At 42.1% G+C, this 20,022-nt stretch overlaps 1 protein-coding gene across 4 annotated transcripts; it reads left to right on the top strand.

Annotated features, from left to right (window-relative positions):
* Nucleotides 1–457: 457 nt before the first annotated feature.
* LRRC32 (leucine rich repeat containing 32) lies at nt 458–14,105 on the top strand. Of its 4 annotated transcripts, none has more exons than XM_009102694.4 (3): nt 458–646; nt 5,840–5,930; nt 10,465–14,104. In XM_009102694.4, exons 2-3 carry the CDS (start codon nt 5,844–5,846, stop codon nt 12,403–12,405), a joined length of 2,028 nt encoding a protein of 675 aa, XP_009100942.2. In that variant the 5' UTR covers nt 458–646; nt 5,840–5,843; the 3' UTR covers nt 12,406–14,104. The 4 variants fall into 4 exon arrangements, with proteins under 4 accessions (XP_009100942.2, XP_030091046.2, XP_018763876.2 ...); XM_030235186.2 differs by lacking the exon at nt 458–646 and adding an exon at nt 1,876–2,478; XM_018908331.3 differs by lacking the exon at nt 458–646 and adding an exon at nt 2,466–2,593.
* Nucleotides 14,106–20,022: the final 5,917 nt, after the last annotated feature.

Below are 20,022 nucleotides of genomic sequence, written 5' to 3'. Positions count from 1 at the left end.
AACCAAATAGCACCACCACTGTCATGAGGCACCATGCCACAAGATACAGCTATAGTGGACTCCCACTTGAGGCCCAGCACAGGGTCACTGGGGCTTTCAGACCACATGCTCACTCATTGATACTGTGCTTTGTATTTTTTGGACCCCCTGTGTTCTTTATAAGTGCTATTCTGAAGTCCTCAATAAAGTTTTGGATCTGTGGCACAAAAGCAAACTCCTCCAGATACGCTTCTGTTGCCAAAATAATTCAATGAGAAATAGTTCTCCAACTAATTTTTAAACCATTTGGCCATTAAAAAATATGGAAAATAAAGAGAAGCTCAGAGGACACACACATTTTAAAACAGTTACAGAGGTATGTATCCACATGCTTGTGGGAGCCTGGGAATACAAAAGACTGCAAAGGAATGAATTCACAGACTGGTCTATGGGGAGTACTTTTTTTTCCCTGTGACTTCAAACTTCTCTCGGAGCTCACAGAGTTTTAGTCAGCTGGCATGCAAGAGAGGTACAACTTCCCTGAGTAAACTCTTCCTTGAGTTTGCCTTCCTTGCCCTGGAAAAGCTGCTGGGAGAGTCTGTGAGATAGAAGGCTGCAAGCAGAGGTGAATCCTGCTCCTCCTCCTCCTCCTCCAGCCACAGAGCAGGTATGTGGAGATGCAGGCAAACCTGGGAGCATGCTGGAAAGTTGAGCTTTTGACTGCAGGTGAGGTGGGGGCTCTGGCAACTTAGAGCTGCAGCTTTTTGAAAGTAACACGGACGAGGAAGGTACTGTATAAATGAAAATATACATATACAGCTATACATGTTCATTATCATACATGATATAATTAAGAACGTGTGTCACTATTGTTTACTTCTTTCCCATGATAGACACATTACTTTTAAATTGACTATCCTTATTACAGTCTTATTGCAGTAACTCACGCAAAATGTACTCATTGCAACATTTAACAAACCACATCTTTCACATCTCTAGACATTTTCATCTTGAATCTCACAGTATGGTGCAGGTGTGAAGTGACCTTGCCAGGATCTGGTGTGCCAAAGAGAATGAACACTAACCTGTAGCAGAGGAGCCAGTATATGTTGAGCAGAACCCACAAAGCTGTTTGGCAGGTGATGTTAAAGGACATGGGTTTTATTTAATTTTAATAAACAGATCCAGGAAACATGGACAGGATTGATGCTGTCCTGTAGAAGGGAGCCAGAAGCCCCCTTTTTCCTCAGTTCACCCAAATTCTTAGTCCATAATGGCAGTGGAAAGAGGGGAAAACACACAACGCTGAAGGCAAAACTCTCCTCCAGGCAGGAAGTGACTCAGTCCAGATATTCTTTATGCATCCAGGGAAGGAGATTTGCAGTGATCCCTGGGAGATTTGCTTTGGTCACCAGTGCTTGCAGGAGCTCTCTGGCTGGGTGACCCAGGCAGGGCTGTGCCTTGGCTGGGGAGCCCAACCCTCAGTTTGGTCCTGAGACACCCACTGTGGAGCTGGCCAAACTCTCTCAGAGGTTTGCACTGCTGTGAAAAACTATCCTGCAGAGTTTGCACCCCTGCCCTGGTACCAGGGCATGTCTAAACAGAAAGAGACAAAACAGGAAATCTGCAGGTACCCCATTGGTTTGCACAAGTGCATTGCTTCTGAAACAAAAGAGAGCCTCACACCCAAGGAAAAGAAAGAAAACTGCATCCCACTGCCCTTTCTGGAAGGCATTTACATTATTTCCCATTCAAGCATTAAATTGAATTTATCCTTTCCCCCAAGGGTGCGTTTGGTCATCCCACTGCTCTGCCACAGAGACACAACTGAGCTGCTGGGAAACCAAACATATGTGTTGTCCCCACTGGGAAGCTTCCCTCCCATATACCCTTTTCCTGTGCATCCCATTCTGAATGGATGTGGAGTTTTGGGTTTACGACTAGCTCAGTGCCCCTGATTCACTCCATCCCCTGGGAATCTGCAAGCTGACAGCTGTGGGACAGGCAGGGATGACTTCAGAGACAAGCACGTGTCTGCAAAGCCTGCAGAGGGGATCTTTTTTGTGGAATTTACTGAGTGTTTCATGTGTCAATACGAGAGGAGCGTAATTACCAGCTGAGAAACTGCAGGAAATAAGCCAAGACTGAATGGACGAAATGGAAAATAAAGAGAAGCTCAGAGGACACACACATTTTAAAACAATTACAGAGGTATGCATTCACACGCTTGTGGGAGCCTGGGAATACATAAGGGATCGTGACTGCAAAGGAATGAATTCACGGACTGGTCTATGGGGAGTATTTTTTTTCCCTGTGACTTCAAACTTCTCTCGGAGCTCACAGAGTTTTAGTCAGCTGGCATGCAAGAGAGGTACGACTTCCCTGAGTAAACTCTTCCTCGACTTGCCCTGGAAAAGCTGCTGGGAGAGTCTGTGAGACAGAAGGCTGCAAGCAGAGGTGAATCCTGCTCCTCCTCCTCCTCCTCCAGCCACAGAGCAGGTATGTGGAGATGCAGGCAAACCTGGGAGCATGCTGGAAAGTTGAGCTTTTGACTGCAGGAGAGGTGGGGGCTCTGGCAACTTAGAGCTTTTTGAAAGTAACACGGATGAGGAAGGTACTGTATAAATAAAATATACTGTGTTTATGGATAGGCTGAGGAACTGGCTGAACACACTGTGTAGATGGCTCTATGCACACAGCTGTGTATTTAACCCATCAGGGACTTGCACTGCAGAGAGTCAGATCCCTTATGTTAAGGAGGCGCCGATTAGTTTACAACAATGCAGTTGTCATAAGCCAGGTTTTTGTTATTATTCTCTGTGCTTGCAGTAGTCAAAGATGGGGACATGTCTGGGTATTTTTTCCTTCTTTACAGGACTTTAGTCTGTTTGTGGAATTGCTGCATTAGGGAGCTCTGAACCAGGAGTGCTGCAGCGATCAGCCTTGTACACTGATTAAATGCCACTCTCCCAGCTCCCTGACAAGGAATCTTAGCACAGCCTTGGGCAACTCTCAGAGCCCCGGGTAAAATGGGCAAAAGGCTGTTTGGCTCCTCTGCTCTCCTTACTATCAGCACTGTCATTGAGCTCTCCCTGTTGGAGCACGAGGTGTGAGATGGCAGCATTATTGTGCTACTCTTAAGATCCCGACAGCTTGAATGTCACCTTGGGTGAACAATGACTTACTGAGAGGGTTTTGCTGCATCTGGATTGTTACCACAGGAATTAACGCTTAGACAGTATTTGGAACTGGTAAAGTTTTAGAAAATCCTTATTTATATAAAAGTCACAGATGCATTTATGAAGCCAAACCCTGGTGCATTTTGCCAAAAGTATTTTTGATGAAAGTGTAAATATGTTTCCTTAAATAGAATCAAAAGTTAGGTTTTCCACAACAGAGGAAATTTATTTATGGGTTTTTTTAAATTAAGATGCAATCATTTAAACTTTAAAATCAATTTATTACTCTAAAATGCTGAAATCCTTTAAGTTTCAGTAAAAGAAATTCAAAACAAGTAATCTCTTTTTAAAGCAGATATTTCCATTTCAGTGATTGTATCAGTATTTTACCTTTTACTAATATAATGATGGATAGATTCAAGGGGGGGTATCAGCATCATGCAATCAGATCTACCAGAAGTAACTACCCTCACCTCAATTTTCCTCCTGCTGGATCACATAAATTGAATAGACCTTTTCCCAGATACTGATTCCACTGCCAAAGAAAACAAATTGCTGAATTAAAAGTTCGTTTTTTCTCTCTTTTTGCTGCACTAAAATATCATGAGAAATTACTGTGGTTTAGTTCCTGAACTTGAGTTTTCCCGGGAACTGCGTTTCCAGGGAGATAGTTTGTTTTCAGTGTCAGATAGTTTAATCTGCAAATCACTTTATGATGATAAAAGTGTTTTCATTTTCCCATCTCCTACTGTCCCTTCACCCAGCCCCTTGCTCAGCAAGTCTCCAGCCTGGTGAATTTCATGCAATTGTTGCTTTATTTTTTTTCTTTCCTGTAGAGAGGAGTAGGAAAAAAAAAAAAAGGTGAATAAAATAGGATATCTGGCTAAACCCCATGTATCCAAATAATTGAAAATGTTAATTTCTGGTGGGGAAGTTCTGTTGGCTAAACACCTGATACACGTGCAAGTAGAGAGAGGACAGAGTGAGAAACAATGAAGGCACCAGCTTCAAAAGATAGGAGAAAAGCCATGCTGGGGTTAGAGGAGATGTAGGAGTCCTTAGTTCAGTATGCAGACTTGACTTGGCTGTGATTTTAATGAAGCAAAGTCCTGAGCAGCAGAATCAGTGCATGCCCTTCCCTCCTGGTTTGGCATTTGTTTCTGTCCAGGCTCTTCTTCACAGTTCACCTGGCACAACTGTTTGGTCGCTTGGTAAAACAGCCTGAGGAACTGAGCTGGGTTTTTAAAAAGCTCAACCAACAAAATCTCTGCTATTTTTATCCCCGCAAATCCAAACTTCCCAAAGTGCTCCGAACATCCGTTGTAGAAAATGCAAAGCTGCAGTCATCCTGGTCACTTGTTGCTCTTCATTACAGGTATGATATTAGTAGTCCATCTCTAAATTAAATCAAAATCTCCTATTTTTAGAAATATATCTTTTTTCTCATGGAGGCCTCAAATGTTTGAGGTTTTTCTTGCAAAAGCGTCTGTGCATTGCAAGCGCTATTGCACACTGCTGACAGGGCAAACTCTAAACACAGAGCATCTCAAAGGAATTTAAACCTCTGAACACCACTGAAGTCCCCAGCTTCAGCATAAGTTCCCTGCTCACCCCGAGGGGGTTGCAGATAGAGAGCTTGAGTCCAGGAAGAATGCCAAAACCAGCACTGCAGCCAGCTCTGGATGAGGGAAGATCAAGACACGACGTGCTTGAGGGAAGGTGGTCAAAACGAGTCTGACACCAGCCCAGTCAAGGGGAGCCTGTCTGGGGTTGTGATAATCTCACTGACGGAGCTTAATGTGGATTTTTCTGTCCATTGCACCTAATCATGCCCTCCCCTGTTGTCTTTGCATGGCATTTTCATGGCTGGACCAGCAACCTGGTCTGCAGGAAGGTGTCCCTAACACGGCAGAGGGGCTGGAGCCAGAGGACCTTTAAGGGCCCTTCCAACCCAAAGCATTCTGTGATTCTGTGATTCTGTGATTCTGTGATTTTGCCTCTCATTTCAGAGTGCATTGCAAAGCAAATGAGAAGTTAAGAGCCCAGATCTTTGGCATATTATTTCAACCCCAGGAAAATTGTGTTGCAACAGTTCAGGCTTGTAGCTCTAGGAAAAACAATGGGAAAACCTGTGCAAAGGTGGGTTTCCCAGCAGCAGTGCTTAGCAGAAGGAAGGGAGGAAACCAGCAATTACACAGGTGCTTCAGCCCTAGAGGGCAGCACAAAGTAATAAATACAAACCTGAACTCACAAACCATCTGAAATCATCTTCTGCATGACAGAAGACTGTCTGTCAGGGTGCTGTCCTGTTGTGGCTAATACCCTCAACTTAATTTGTTGGATCTAAACAGAAACCATTTCCATTTGAGAGCTCTTTCTACGTGATGCCAGACACACTGCCCAGCATGAGCATCTGGACTTCACTGGGTGGCCTGGATGTCATGTAGGCAGCATCTGGAACCGCACAAACCCATTAAATGTCTTGCATCTTCCTTTTGCCACCAGGCTCAAAGGAACACAGAGCTACACAGGTAAGTCACAAGTGTAGTAGGCTCAGAGATCCTAATTTATTGCATTGCTTGTGGCCATCTCCATATTAGATGATGATCTGGTGCCAGCTTTTACATCTGTTGACCTCTGTGTTCTGTTTGAAATCTAACCATAATTTCTTTTGCCTTCAGAACCATGAAACTGAACATCATCTTCTTGCTGGCAGTGGTGAACACAGGAACCTTTAACTATCATCCCACGGAGGGGACACCCTGTGAAACGGTAAGGGGGGATTCCTCTTCAGCCCTTTGGGATCTGCAGCGAGGCTGGGACACCCCCATTGCAGGCACTGTGAAAACAGCCATGGTCTCTGAAAAGGGAAATCCTGCAGGACCAGACTTTCTGTGGTGGCAGAGGTGGGTTAGGGGATGGGTAGAAGGCACTTCTCAGGCTAGGTCCTTTTTGTAGTGACAGCACATAAGAGGGGTGGAGGAGGGGTAAGGTGGGAAGAAGGATCATTGTGTTTGGGTTTTTTCTAAAGGGGAGCTGGTTAAAAGAAATTTGACCTGATTTCCCTAAGACCATACAGGGGTTCTGGGACTGAGACAGAGAAAAGACTTAGACCTAAAAGCAGCTCCTTTCTATCAGGCCTAAGTTATTTGTGCTCTAAATAAAGAATCTTCTGTGAAACACCTCCATACCAGCCCTTTTGTAATAGCAGGGAGACTGACCTCCTCTGCCCTGACACAGCATTGCTGCCAGGGAAGTTCACCTGTCTTCTGCTGGAGGAAAAAGAAGTGACAAAGCCTCTTGCTCCAGTACAAAATTTCCTCCATGGATTTTTGCAAGCACCTGGTACAATATTATAAATGTTATTCAGACCTGAACTTTCTCCCTTCCCTATCAAAGTATTTCTGACTGTAACAGGCTTTTAAAAGTACCTTTTTTTTCCCCTGAATATTGAAGCTGCTTAGAAAAAATCTTCAAAAATTTCCAAAATAGGAAAAAAACCCCTATTTACTAGCTGTACACAACTCCCTTATGGGACCCAATGCATTCCTACCCACCTGCTGTGTTGCTGCACTTCCTGAATTCCAAAGAAATTAAAACCTAATTTATAGAGAGCAATCTTGGGAATCTACTTGACTGAGTAGCTCAGTTCATTGGCTGGAGAGGGAAGTCTGATGAAGCTTGGGTCCCATGTATCACAGTAAAGTGAAGGCTGGGCAAGACACACAATAACCCAAGCACACTTGTCCCATTCCAGTTTTTGGAAGGGTCACAGACCCGGCTGACTGCTGTGAAGTAAACATGTGCTTGTTTCCAGCACTCCAGCATAAACTGGTTTCACCAAGCCAGCGACCCAAGGCTCTAAGCAGTTAACTTAGATAAATTTAGCTCTGACAGAAAGCTGCAGTCAAAGGCTCGGATGCTCATCTCGAATAAATGAACAGCTCAGCACTGCAGATGTCAATGTTGATCATCTTCCTTTGCTGGATGTTTGCTCCAACAAAGGATGCATGCAAATCCAAACACCATTTAAAGAAAGAAGGAGCTACTGGATTAACTGCTAGATTTATTGAAGTCCTGAATTACTATTTTTCATCACAGCCTCACTGTTTCACAAGGCACTTTCCCTGTGGCGACACCTTCAGAACAGCAAGGGCTCAGAATTTAATACTTTCATCCCAAGTCTCCTCGAAAAGGCATGAGTCAGAAACTTGTGCCTGTCTCTGACTCACCACTAGTACTTCTGTCATTGAACAAGAACTCTAGAGGAGGTTTTAGGAAGTCAGCAGTCCCTACCAGACCCTTGACACAGGTGTGAGCTGCACTGATTACACAAGTTATGGCATATCTACTTGTTTGCAAAACAAGGCACAGCTTAAATGTCAGGAGGTTCTTCCTAACTCATGATGCCTTCCAAGGTCAGGCAAGGCTTCAATTAGAGCATGTTCTGCCTCCCAAAGTAAGATGTTTTGGCTAATTCGTGATAAGCTTTGAAATAATTTTCAGAAGGGAAGGGATTTAGGAAATTCTGTCTTACCTTGGATTGAGGTGGTGCAAGAACATGTGCACGACCAGATATCACAGGTCAGCTGATGTGGGTGCCTGCGCAAACTGCAGAGGTTTGATTTGAGACTCCACCTGGGCAGCTCTTCTGGGAATGCCCATGGACACCACACAAGTCCAGGTCAGTGCCAAGTGCCTGCAGCCCAAATTCTTTGGTTCCAATGTTCAGGAGTTGACAAAGGAGAATGGGAGTGGAGGCTTGGATCCAGCTGCTTTTTTTGTAGGGCTCTTATGAACATGGATGACAGCTTCCTCCCAGTGCTGAGCAGTGAAGAACTGAAACAAGAATCCAAATGATGCTTAGCTTTTGAGCTGTTGGATCATTTTTTAGCCAGCACACAAGTGGGACCAGATCCTGAAGGGACCAAATGCTCCTCACCCTGCAGTACTTCTTGACAATGGACTTGAAATAAACTGATGGCAACACTGGCAAAAAAGATGAAGTCAGAACCCATTGGGCTAAGAGGTGGGAGGAGGGGAGATACACCAAAGAGATGCTCCATCCCACTGAGATGTGCTATATCTTTTCTTCCTGTTCCTGATGAGGATGTAATTCATGCAGTTTGAGCCCCAGCAGGGTAAAGAAGGTGCAGAAGATAAGAAATATGGTGAGGATCAAAATAGTGAAAAGAATGATAGTTTTAAAAGAAATATGATTGGGGAACTGCTACAGGAGCAAAGGGCAGGCAGTGGGAAGCATAGATTTTATCTGCCTCTTTTACTCCTGGGACAGTTCCATGGATGCAGATTAAAGGCCAAATCCTGCAAGATACATGGTGATCTGGGGCTGACCTCTCAAGCATTGACTTCCATGAAAACCAGCTGGCTGGCATTGACAGGAGTTAGTTAGATCAGAACTTTGCTAAGACACTTTCTCCCAGAAGGAGTGAAGGGGGCTCTACACTTGTTGAGATTTGGCTCAGAGTGTCTGAAGAAACCTGGCATCTGCCTTAGGCTGCAAAGTACCTGCTGCTTTTTCACTCTAGAATTTTTTATCCTTCTGGCTTCTTCCTCTTCCACAAACCAAATAAAAAAAGCTTCGTTCTCATGCCTTGGAGCTAAGCCCAAATCTAGGCATATTTTAGCTCAAAATGAGCAATTCTACAATGGCTTTGTAGGGAAGAAATAATGTTAGGCAGAGGCCAGAAAATTTCCTTTTTTTCTCCCTAATATTTTTAGCTGGAGGAGATTTAAGTGAATTGGAGGGGGGTAAAAAGGGTTTCAGGTTTTTGTAGTCAATTTACTTGGGATCTTTTGGAAAGATGCATTATGGGAAGGATTGTGGAGCAGTCTGACTATATCTAGAGTTCAGATGAGCACTTGTACTTCTCTGACACATTTTTGTGATGTCTCCAAAATTTAGATTATGCAAAAGAGATTCACAAAAGACTGACTAGTGCCACACTTCTCCAAAAGCAGATGTGCCACTTCATTCACCTCGAAGTTCACATGAAACATATAGGTTTTAATTGTTTTTACTTTTAATCTTTCTTTAATATCTGAAAAGCTTTGTGTCATGCCATCTGGATCCTACTTCGCCACAAAAATTAAGATTCAACATACTTTTTTCTTTATTTCTTTCCTTTCTGATCTTTCTACAAATACTATATGGCCCAGACATCCAAACACATTCATGACAAGAGTTTTCCTCCAGTAAATTAGATGCCACCTAAGCCTATCACTTTCCACTTCCTCACACTGCTCTATGTTCTCGTTATTAACAAAATATAGCCTGATATTTATGCAAGGATGCTCATGTTCATGTTCTCAATCTTCCTTATGAACACACACTCCAAATTTGGCCTGGACACAAACTCAATCCTAGCTGCTATTAAACAGACTTGCTTCTGGAAGATGGATTTGATTTTGACATTTGGTTTTTTTCCTCTATCTGCTGCTGAGAATTGGCCTGAAAAAGTATGACCCTCACTGCACCTCAAAGCTTTTTTCTCTCTTGAGTGCTGGCTTTACAGAATTTGTCTTTTCCATGTTGTGTCTTGTGAGTGTTGTCAGCGCTTTCACAAGGCGCTCTCCCCATGCAAGAAGAAGGGAACTGTTACTTTGGCAAAAGGATAAACATGGATAGTAAAAGCAGGAAGAGTTTGGAAACTTGCATCAGAAATATTCCAGCCATTGAATGCCCCATTTTGGATAAAGGTGCTTTACTAAACTAAGCCATGGCTAACGGAATACATGGTTGAATATCTGAGGGTGTGACTATGAAGGAGAGACAGGTTTTGTGATGTAGGATATGTTTTTCCACCTCTTTGCTTTGGGACCCACACTCTCAACAGCATGAAGCTTTTTCAAGTAGAGCTTACACTTGGAAGGTGAGTTCAAAAAATCTAATACAGAGATGAAAGTGAGAAAATTAAACATCAGAAGATAAATGAAGAAATGGTGCTTGATTGCAATGGAAAATGGGCAAAACTCCTTCACTTGGGACTATTAAAAAGAGTCCAGGAGAAAGGTACAAAAAGGAGAGCATTCAGTAGGTATCAAACACAGATAAAAGTCTACTGTTGTAAGTCAGTGATGCCTTTAAAATGAAAAGAGTGTTGTTAGCTGCAGAGAGGTGTTTGGATTGTTGCTCTTGCTGTCTGACTGCTCAGATAAAGTGGTGGGATCAGTGTTTCAGGAGGAGGTTCTGCCTAGATCTTGAATGTTATTTTCCTTATATAGATCATGCAAAATTATTTTTAATTTGCCACATGACAACCCCTTTTCTCTCCTTTTCTGGCAGGCAAATTCACAGGCACTTTGCCACAACAAAGACCTCCACCAAATCCCTCATGAGCTCCATCCGAATGTAAACAAAATAGATCTGTCTGGAAACCTGATTCAAAGCATCCCTGAAATACCATTATCATTCTACACTTCCCTCCAGTATTTGGATTTAAGCTTCAACCAGATAAGCTTCATCACGTCTGGAGTGTTTGCACACATGACGAGTTTGCTGGAAATAAATTTAGCCAATAATCATTTGCATGAGCTTGCTCAGAACGGGACAGAGGGGATTGGACTTTTGCCCAAGGTGGAAATAATGGACTTGTCCCACAACAATCTCTACAGTGGGATGGCCAAGTATTTCATTAATCAAGCTCCAACACTGCAATATCTTTCCTTGGCAGACAACAGTATTGTAATGATATCACACAAGATGTTTCAGGGATCTCCCAGTCTTGTGGAGATAGATCTTCAGAGAAATATCATCATGGAAATAGAAGAAGGTGCTTTCGAGACTCTAGCCAACCTTTCCAAACTCAATCTCTCCACAAATTCAATTACTTGCATCTCTGATTTCAACCTCAGGCAGTTGGAGGTACTTGACCTTAGCAGGAATAGCATTGAGACCTTCAGCATCACAAAGTCAAATGATGAATATAGTTTAAGGTATCTGGATCTTAGTGAAAACAAATTGTTTCACTTCCCAGTCTTCCCTCAGGTAAATAAACTGGTAACTCTGAATTTATCAAATAATTTAATCCAGCTCACTGCTGAAACCCCTTATAATAAAATGGACTACATGGATAATGAATGGCTTGGTGCTTCTTTTCATCTTCTTGATCAGAAGCGAAGTAAAAATACAAGTTCTTTTTATTTATCCCAGCTTGTATATTTAGATTTAAGTTATAATAAAATCAAATCCATTCCAGATGGGTTCTTTGAGTCAATGTTGTCCCTTGACACCCTTAATCTCAGCAGAAACTGTCTTCAGGCATTTGCAGTAAGTTATGACAGTGCATTGGTCTCCCTAACTGTCCTTGACTTGAGCTACAATGCTTTGCAGAACCTTCTCCTCGATGCTGGTGCTTTGCCAAATTTGAGGGAGTTTCATGTTCAAAACAACAACCTTCAGACCCTGCAATTTGACATCTTTTCCAGTCTTCCTAGCCTGAGACTTCTTAACCTACAGAGCAATAACATCAGCCTTTGCCACATGTACTCGGGACTAGCTAAGCAAAGACTGGCTGGAGAGGACAGCGGTTGTGTGTCGTTTGTCAACTCTCCTGCTCTCCAGTACTTGTATCTAGCTGACAACATGCTGAACATCCTACCAGCACGCACCTTCCACAAGACTCCACTGCTTGTCTTGGATCTCTCCATGAACCCTGGACTGAAAATAGAACTTAAAGCACTAGCAGGACTGGAAAAGTCTCTGGAATACTTGTATTTACATGGCAACAGTCTGATAGATTTAAATATTGACTTGCCTTGTTTTAGTCACCTTAAACATTTAAACCTCTCTGAAAATCAGCTGAACTGGCTGCCTAAGTGGAGTAGTGACACCCCACTGGAAGTTCTAGACCTACGGAACAACAGGTTCAGTACATTACAGGACAGCAACATTTTAGCATTAGAAAATTCACTGAAAAACTTGTATCTCTCTGGGAACCCACTCAACTGCTGTGGAAACATCTGGCTTTCATCAATGATCCAGAACAAAAATGTCCAGATCCCAAATGTGGAGCACTTAACGTGTCAGTACATTCGGAGCTTTGGGTATTGGGAAGAAATGCACATTGAGGACATTAAACCAGAAGACTGTGAAAAAGAGGATCTGAAGAAAATCAACATCCTCATTATATTAACATCTGTATTAGTTTTATCTGTGATCATCATTGGTGTGGGTTCATTTTTTTGCTTCCGAAGGCAAAACTTTAGCCACCAGTTTAAAGCATAGGAACACACAACACCCTGAAAACTGAAGAAAACAGGTGCTACCCTGACACTGTGTAGAAATGAAGGATAAAATTTTCATATTTGAGTTTTAATTGTGGATTTTACGATGGTTTTGAAGTGTCCCTGACCTGCACCACTGTACTGGTCTGGGTTGCAGGAGCCAGAAGGAGGATTTGATCTGTTTTGCACTTGCTTCATTCACATGCAGATCTGCTTGAAAGATTACGCAGTGTTAGAAGAGGCCTCAGTAAAATTCTGCTCTTGTTTTGAGGGTTGGGTAATTTAAACCAGCTCAAAAGAAAAAGGCCTGTAAGGTCTTGAGACCTGAGAGTTTTCTCTAAGCTCAGATGATGCCATCAGCCAATTAGGAAATCCCTTCTCAAAGATATGTGCCTCCACAAGATGTTTCAGTTTGGTCTGAGCTTTGCTTTTACCCAGCTGGCCACCTCCTAACCCTTCTTAAACTGAAATCATACAAAGATGTGCCAGAGTGGGTCAAAACACAATCTTCACTCAGTGAAGTTGGTTGCAAATTACTCTCGAGTTGCAAAACAATGAGAATTTAGCTAAAAACAAACCAGACCAAACCCAAATGGAAATGATAAGTAGCGTCCATTGTGCACCTGCCTACCATTTAGACAGCTGACAATGGAAACCAAAGACCATGTGGTAGGAACCTCTTTGGATCTCTTTTTTTTCTGCTAGGATGATGCTCCAGTCACTGGGGCAAGAATGAGAGGTAGATGAGGTCAATTAGTTCTGGCACTTAGTATCCACTAGGGATGTAAAAGAAATCTCAAGCATGAAGCAACTGCTGATATGTTACCCAGATCTGCTCAGAAGGCCACAGGTTCACAGTTTAACTAAAAGAGAAGAAATTTGTCTCTCATGTGCAATACATATTTAACTGGGTATAATGTGAAGAAATTAATCTCTGGGGTGAATACTTTGCAAAAGAAAAATCTTGGAGAATGAATTTCAACCAGCTAGAATTGGACTGAAATGCTTACGTTTCTAAGGAAAACTGTGGGAAATTCACAGCCTACAGCTGCATTTCAATATAGGAGAATAATATATCTATTTTTAAAGGTCATGGAAGGTTAGACTGCAAAAACATACCATTGTCAAATGATACACAGGGAACCTAGTCCCGTGCCATTATTCAGATCAGATGTTCACTGTGTCACTCTAAAAGGACATTATAGTCTAGAGGGCAGGCTGTAAGAAAAGTTATCTAGATCCTCATTCTGTGATGGGTTTAACACAGCTAACATGCTACGTTGCTAAAAGTTGACACAGACATGTATTTTGTTCCCTACCCTGACAGAAAATTCGCCCTTTTGAAGTGAAGAAAAGCTCACAACAGTGGGAGCTTGACCTGCTACTAGGGTGCAATGGCTTCAAAAGTAACTACATCAGGTCTTCTGTTAATGCCACAAACTGTACATTAAGGCACATAACAGAAATGGAGGTCAAACCAAAACCTGTCCAGGTAAATAACTCAGAGTCAAATTGCTGCTTCATTTCTGTTTCTTCAAGCTAGTGAATATGAAAATTAACACACTACAAAAAGGTGTATAATTCTATTTTTAAAGCAGCTATGTAAGAAACTGGCTGGTGGATTTCACTGTGGAATTTTGTATAATAAAAACATATTTGAATTTTGTAAAAAGCAGAGGGTTGTGAATATATTAAATCACTGGTTTGAAATGCTCCACAGATGAAAAGAAAAGCCTTCCTATTTTTTGCTATGGTGTTCAGACTCCACCTTTGACCTTTACCTTCTGGTCCTGAAGAAGGAACAGCTGTTCCATATCTTAGAGAGCAGCCAATGGAGACCCAGAAGATCTGCTGAAGATGAAGGAAAAAATTCAGAATAGGTTTTTCAGAGGATAATGTGGATAATCCATCCCTGGAAGTGTCCAATGCCAGGCTGGATGGTGCTTTGATCAACCTGGTCTAGAGGAAGTTGTCCCTGACCACGGCAATGGGATTGGAACTAGGTGGTCTTTCAAGTCCTTTCCAACCCAAACCATTCTGTGATTCTGTGGTTCTACGAATTTGTACAAATCCTCAGCACCAGTGGGGTCTGATCTAACATCTACAAAAGTCCATGCTTGAGCCCATCATTGGCTCAAGCCTTTATTCAAGTAGGGAAATAAAGGCAAGTCTTTAGTCTCCAGTCTAGTAGATTGCACAAGCAGCAATCCAGGAACTAGCTGGAAGTCTGATGTTGAAGTTGCTGTGCTTTTCCCTTGGTGTGAAGGCAAGCTGAGCTGTGTGCCCAGACACTGTTTAATCTGCCACACACCAAGTTTATGGCTGCTGTGTCAAGCAGGACAATCTCCTTCTCAGAGCCAGTATTCACTTGACTAGTATGTCTGGAATTAAACTTGATGACAGAGTCAAACCCGATTAATTAATAGTTTTCACACTGCTTTTGTTCAGCTCTCCCAAAAGGAAGTGCTATTTATTATTAAACATCTGGGATTAATTAGACTTCCATTGACTTCCCCAGGAGCAAAAACAGTTTTCTCAAGAATAAGCCTCAGGAATAAAATTCAGCATGGCTTGTTTGGATTTTTCTGTTAGCAGTACAATCAAGCAAGAAGTTACCTGACCCTGATCCAGCCAATTCTATTATTCTGGATGGGGTCAGGAGCAAGAGGGACAAAAAAAAAAAAAAATAATAAAATAGCAGAAAGGAAAATCAGGGAGAAATGTGAGACCTGCATGATATTATGCATCAAAATAGGGGGTATGTAGCTGAGAGCCCCAGCTCTTGTCTCTCCTGACTGTTACTGTGTCTTCAAGACGCCCAAATGCCAAATGATGATCCTGCATCAAATGTAGACATTATTCGATCATTACACATCTTCCCACCAGCCAGCTCCATTTTCCAAATAGGTAGGTGGTTTAATAAAGAAGAAAATTAACCTTGTCCCAGCTGACACCAGGACAGTAGGCATGATACAGGCTGTTTTGACTGGAATATTGCAAGCCAGAATTTACCCTCTTTTACTGCTTTTTCATGAAGTTCTTGCAACAGACTTGAACCTGGTCTTGAACATTTACAGGAATGGGGCAACCTGTTCCAGTGTTTCACCACCCTCTGAGTAAAGAATTTCCACATAACATCTAATCTAAATGTGCCTGGTATCAGGTAGATATAAGTACTGGAAACATTAGGAATGCTAGAAAAACTAGAAACAGAGACAGACCTTAAATGCTCAGCAAGTCATGACTCATGTTAGCCATCCATGGAAAATAAGTGTCAGTTTCCAGAAGCTTTGGCTTTTTCTCCAAAGTACCCTTTTTTTACTTCCAAAAGTAGTCTGTACCCTAAGAGAGTAGCAGGGCCTCTAGCTACAGACTTCCCTGCAGGGACTCTGCTGGGCCCTAAACTAACCACAGCAGGTAAGTATCTAACACAGTAAGTGCCTTCTCGTATTTTGGGAGCCCAAAGCATTTGCTTTCCCATTCTATACAATCCCCATGTCATTCAGTACCCTCCTACTTTCCTGGGGAGAAAAATCTGACACAACAACTCGGATCCCTGCCTCTCCCTGAGAAAGAAAACCAGGCAAGGTATCCCCTAGCCATATTATTTTCCAGAAACAATTACCTATTCTGTTTGTGCACACATGTGCAAAGGCACAGACACACAAGGCTGGTTTAAGAAATAGATAATTTCAGGATTAGCTTTGCCTGACCTAAATTAGAACAGGATGTGCTAAATGGTAATCTGTAATAACAAACAGCCTGTGGTGCTGCTGCTTGTGGATTCCTATTTCATGCCTGTCCATGAGAAACATTTTGATCAAGATTTTCAAAAGTGATCGCTGATTCCTTTCAGATGCCTAAATTTGCAGCCTGCCTCTTGCCAACCCTGAAACAAATTACATTTTCCAGAAAACTGGGTCCATTTTCTCTCAAAACCAAGGCTCTGTGGTATATCTTATACAAGCCCCAGGAAAAAAAATGAGATTGTCCAGATGTAGGTATATTGTTATTTCACTTAGAGCTTTCTAATGACAGCTTCTGTTCTGCCAGAGTTGTTTGGAGCACCTGAAGAGCTGAAAACCAGCAATGTCAATACCTCCTCTGCCTTGTAGTCTGCCCTCAGAAGGACCATATTAACCCAAGTTAAATATACCCCCACTCTCATCCTCAGCTACTGTGGGTAAATTTGAGTGAAAAAGGAAAAACAGACACAAGAAAAGAACAAAAATTAAATGTAGCATCTTCAGCTTCCTGCCAATTTTGCAGCTATGCAGCCAGAACAGATTTTGGTCCCATGGGTCCTGGATTGGTGAGGGTCCAAATAGATTTTATCAAAAAAAAAAGAGGAATGAGGAATGAGAGGAGTTTAGAGCCATCAAAGTGCTCAGAGTGAGTGATGGAAAAAGGAGAAAACAAAGTGTTGGTGTAATTCCCTCTGAGAAGTGAAGAAATGAAAATGCTTTAGAGGAACAGGAGGTGGCAGGTACTTGCCCACCTCTCCCTAAGAGTTTAGAGAAGATCAGTGAAGCTTCACCCAATCTCTTGTAGAGGAAAGGAGAGAAGAGAGCCTGGGAGATAGATAATGGAACAGAAATGAAGGGTGATAGAAGAAGTGTAAGGTGGGAGGGAAATGGATAGAGAACAGAGTTTTAGTGCAATTCATGTCTTCATGAAAGGGAATGGAGAAGTGTAAATGGAAACTGAAGAGCATCAAATAGAGAGGGACAGGAAAAGCTCTGCAAAAAGGTGGTCAGAGATGAGCTGTGCCGAGCAGGAAGAGACACAGGTACCTTGGTTAGACCACAAGTGTGTGAGGAATGAAAACAGGAGCACATCAGTTCAGCAGGATGGAAACAGAAGTGTAAAGCTATCAGGGAAATGGAAGGAAAAAGAGACAGAAGACTTTTCTGAGGAGGGTCTGTCACTGTGCAACACTCTTTCACAGGGAAAGACATTTGGAGGCTGATGCAACATGATACCAATGAAAATTTTGGCAAAAATGAGGGAACAGTCTTGCAACACTGGGAGAGTCACTTTTCTCCCAAGCTATTGTTCATGGCAGTTCTGCTGCATTGCAGAGCCAAGTCAGCTCCACAGATTTCCTCCTCCTGTCCATGGCTAACAAAAGTCATAGCATCAAAGACACATTTGGGACACTTTATTGCAGCCTTTCAGTACTTAGAAACACAAAAAAAAGAGAGCATATTTTTAAATTGGCTTTTTAAACGGGACATGGAGGAATAATTTAAAACTAAAAGAAGGGAGATTTGGATTAGGCATGAGGAAGAAATTCTTTACAGTGAGGAGAGGGTGAGGGGGGGTACAAATTGCCAAGAAGCTGTAGGTGCCCCATCCATGAAAGCCAGATTGGACAGGACTTTGAACAATGTGATCCTAGTGGGTGGCATCCCTGCTCTGTCAGAGGGATTGGAACTAGATGATCTTTAAAACCCATTCCAGCCCAAAGCATCCTGTAACTCTATGATTTTCTAGTTCATAAGCAGTATACTTTTTTTGAAGAAACATTCTGGGAAGTGACTACAGAGGAGATTCCTCTCTGCTGTTCCTAACTCTCCAGAAAATGGAAGGGAGAAGGGAGTCAAGGGTGCCGGAGACAAGACCAGAGAAGGACAGGACTCCATTTTCAGGAAGGAAACCCAACAAAGAGAAGAAAGTCAGGAATAGACAACAGGGTAAGAAGTGTGGCATGAGGCGAGCAGAAGAGGAGTAAGAATAGCTTGGATTCCAGGAGTTTGGAATAAAAATCAGAGAATCACAGAATGGTTCAGGCTGAAAGCAACCTCTTCAGATCATCTTGTCCAAGAGCCCTGCTAGAGCAGGTTCACCTAGAATATTTCCAGAGGAGACTGGATGGGCAGTTACAAGGAAGACAGCACCATCTCCTCCCAGGAGGATTCACTTGAAGGACAAGATGCAACTGCTGCAAGCTGCAACTGCAGAAGAGCCTATTAAACATAAGAAAAAAATCCCTAATAATGAGAGAGAGGCTGAACTCAGGAAAATACTTGTTGGCTTTCAAAACTCCTCAGGGTAAAGCCCTGAACAACAAATTCTGACAGTGAAGTTGGCCCTGCTTTTATCAGGCAGCTGGACTGGGTTTTCCAGAGGCTCCTTCCAATTTGAATTATTCTCCAAACCTTTGCAAAACAGATATGGGTCATGCACTTAGATGAGGAACAGATAGCAGAGAAATTTAGGAGCAACAGAGCTGCAAGCATTGTTTGTTCCCTCTGCTGATGCAGTGAAAGGGATTTGACAGTAGAAGTGTCCCAAGAGATGGCAAAAGTGGTTGATGATGTCACATGTGAGCAGAGCTGGTCAGATTATTGAAGCCTGAGTTCACATCATCTTTCTTTTTTTCTTCTTTTTTTTTTTATTTCAGTTTTTTTTTTTTAGCTAAAAATTAAAATTAGTCTTTTCAAAATTTTCCATGAAAGTTCTGAAAAACTTGAGGTTGGGAAATGTGTCCCTTTTAAGGCCAGATCTTAATTTTGAATTCAGATATTCCTACTGCAGCATGCACATTCTCATAGAATGAAATAATCATTGCAACATTGTTTGTTTTTACTATATTTGTTCAAGAGTAGATAAGGAAATGTTTCTATCAGATAATCCTAAATAACATCCCTCCCCGCTATCACTAAAACAAAATAAAGTAAATAAAACAAAACAAAGAAAAAAATAATATATAGGTTGTTGAAACTGCATACAATCTTTCATATTTTTACACAACAATTAGTGCTGGGACACAGGAAGAACATAAAATAAAATAATGGTAGTAAACTTATGACATTCCAGAAGAAAGCTATCAGGCAAGATTTTAGTTTAAAAATGTTTTTTATGGTAAAACTTCCTTCCATCACGAGAACTTATACTGTAATTTGTGCTTTCAATAATATTTACAAGTTTTATGACTCCACTGCCTTTCACTTTAAAATGTTACAAAAAAATTCTGGCAAGAGTAGTAGATGGAGGAATTTCAAACCTCCAGCTCCATTAATTGTTGTTTACTCTTGGAAAAAGCTCCTTGTAACAGACTTTAGCATATGTTTCTTGCCTTACAGATGTGATTCAAGACCATATGCTTCCTCTAATCTGCCCCTTGTGTTTCACCATAGACATCAAGCAAGTTATTGCATTTCTGAGCTGGACCAAACACTCCATAGTCAAGCTGTTTGGAGAGAATGATGCCCAGTTAGGTGAGGTTCCAGGTGCTTTAATTGCCTCTCTAGATATTCTAAGTCCAAAGTATAAGTCTTTTTCGGCCTTCTACAGTTGCTGATTCTCCCACCTGGTGCCTCAATTCTGCAGAGGACTGTGTTTAATATTGAAATTACCTATGAATTTCATGGTCACATGAATTTCATTGGCACATTCAGGAATGCCACAAAGAGCACTAAACCATTTACATCTGTGCAAGCCCCAACAGGGCTGTCATGTCGAGGATCCTTGTGCCACATCTCCTAAGTGGGTAAATGTTGCCAAAGCATCACTGCAGGAAAAAGCTCTGTACAAAGTGCAGCTGGAAATAGACCTGTCATAGTACCTCCATGCCTAGATGACCAAACTAGTTCTCTTCCCTACCCTGATGGGT

The sequence above is a fragment of the Serinus canaria genome, chromosome 1 (assembly GCF_022539315.1).
Source record: "Serinus canaria isolate serCan28SL12 chromosome 1, serCan2020, whole genome shotgun sequence".
NCBI lineage: Eukaryota > Metazoa > Chordata > Aves > Passeriformes > Fringillidae > Serinus > Serinus canaria.
Note: the sequence above shows the minus strand (reverse complement) of the source record. Positions and strands in the feature narration are given on the sequence as shown.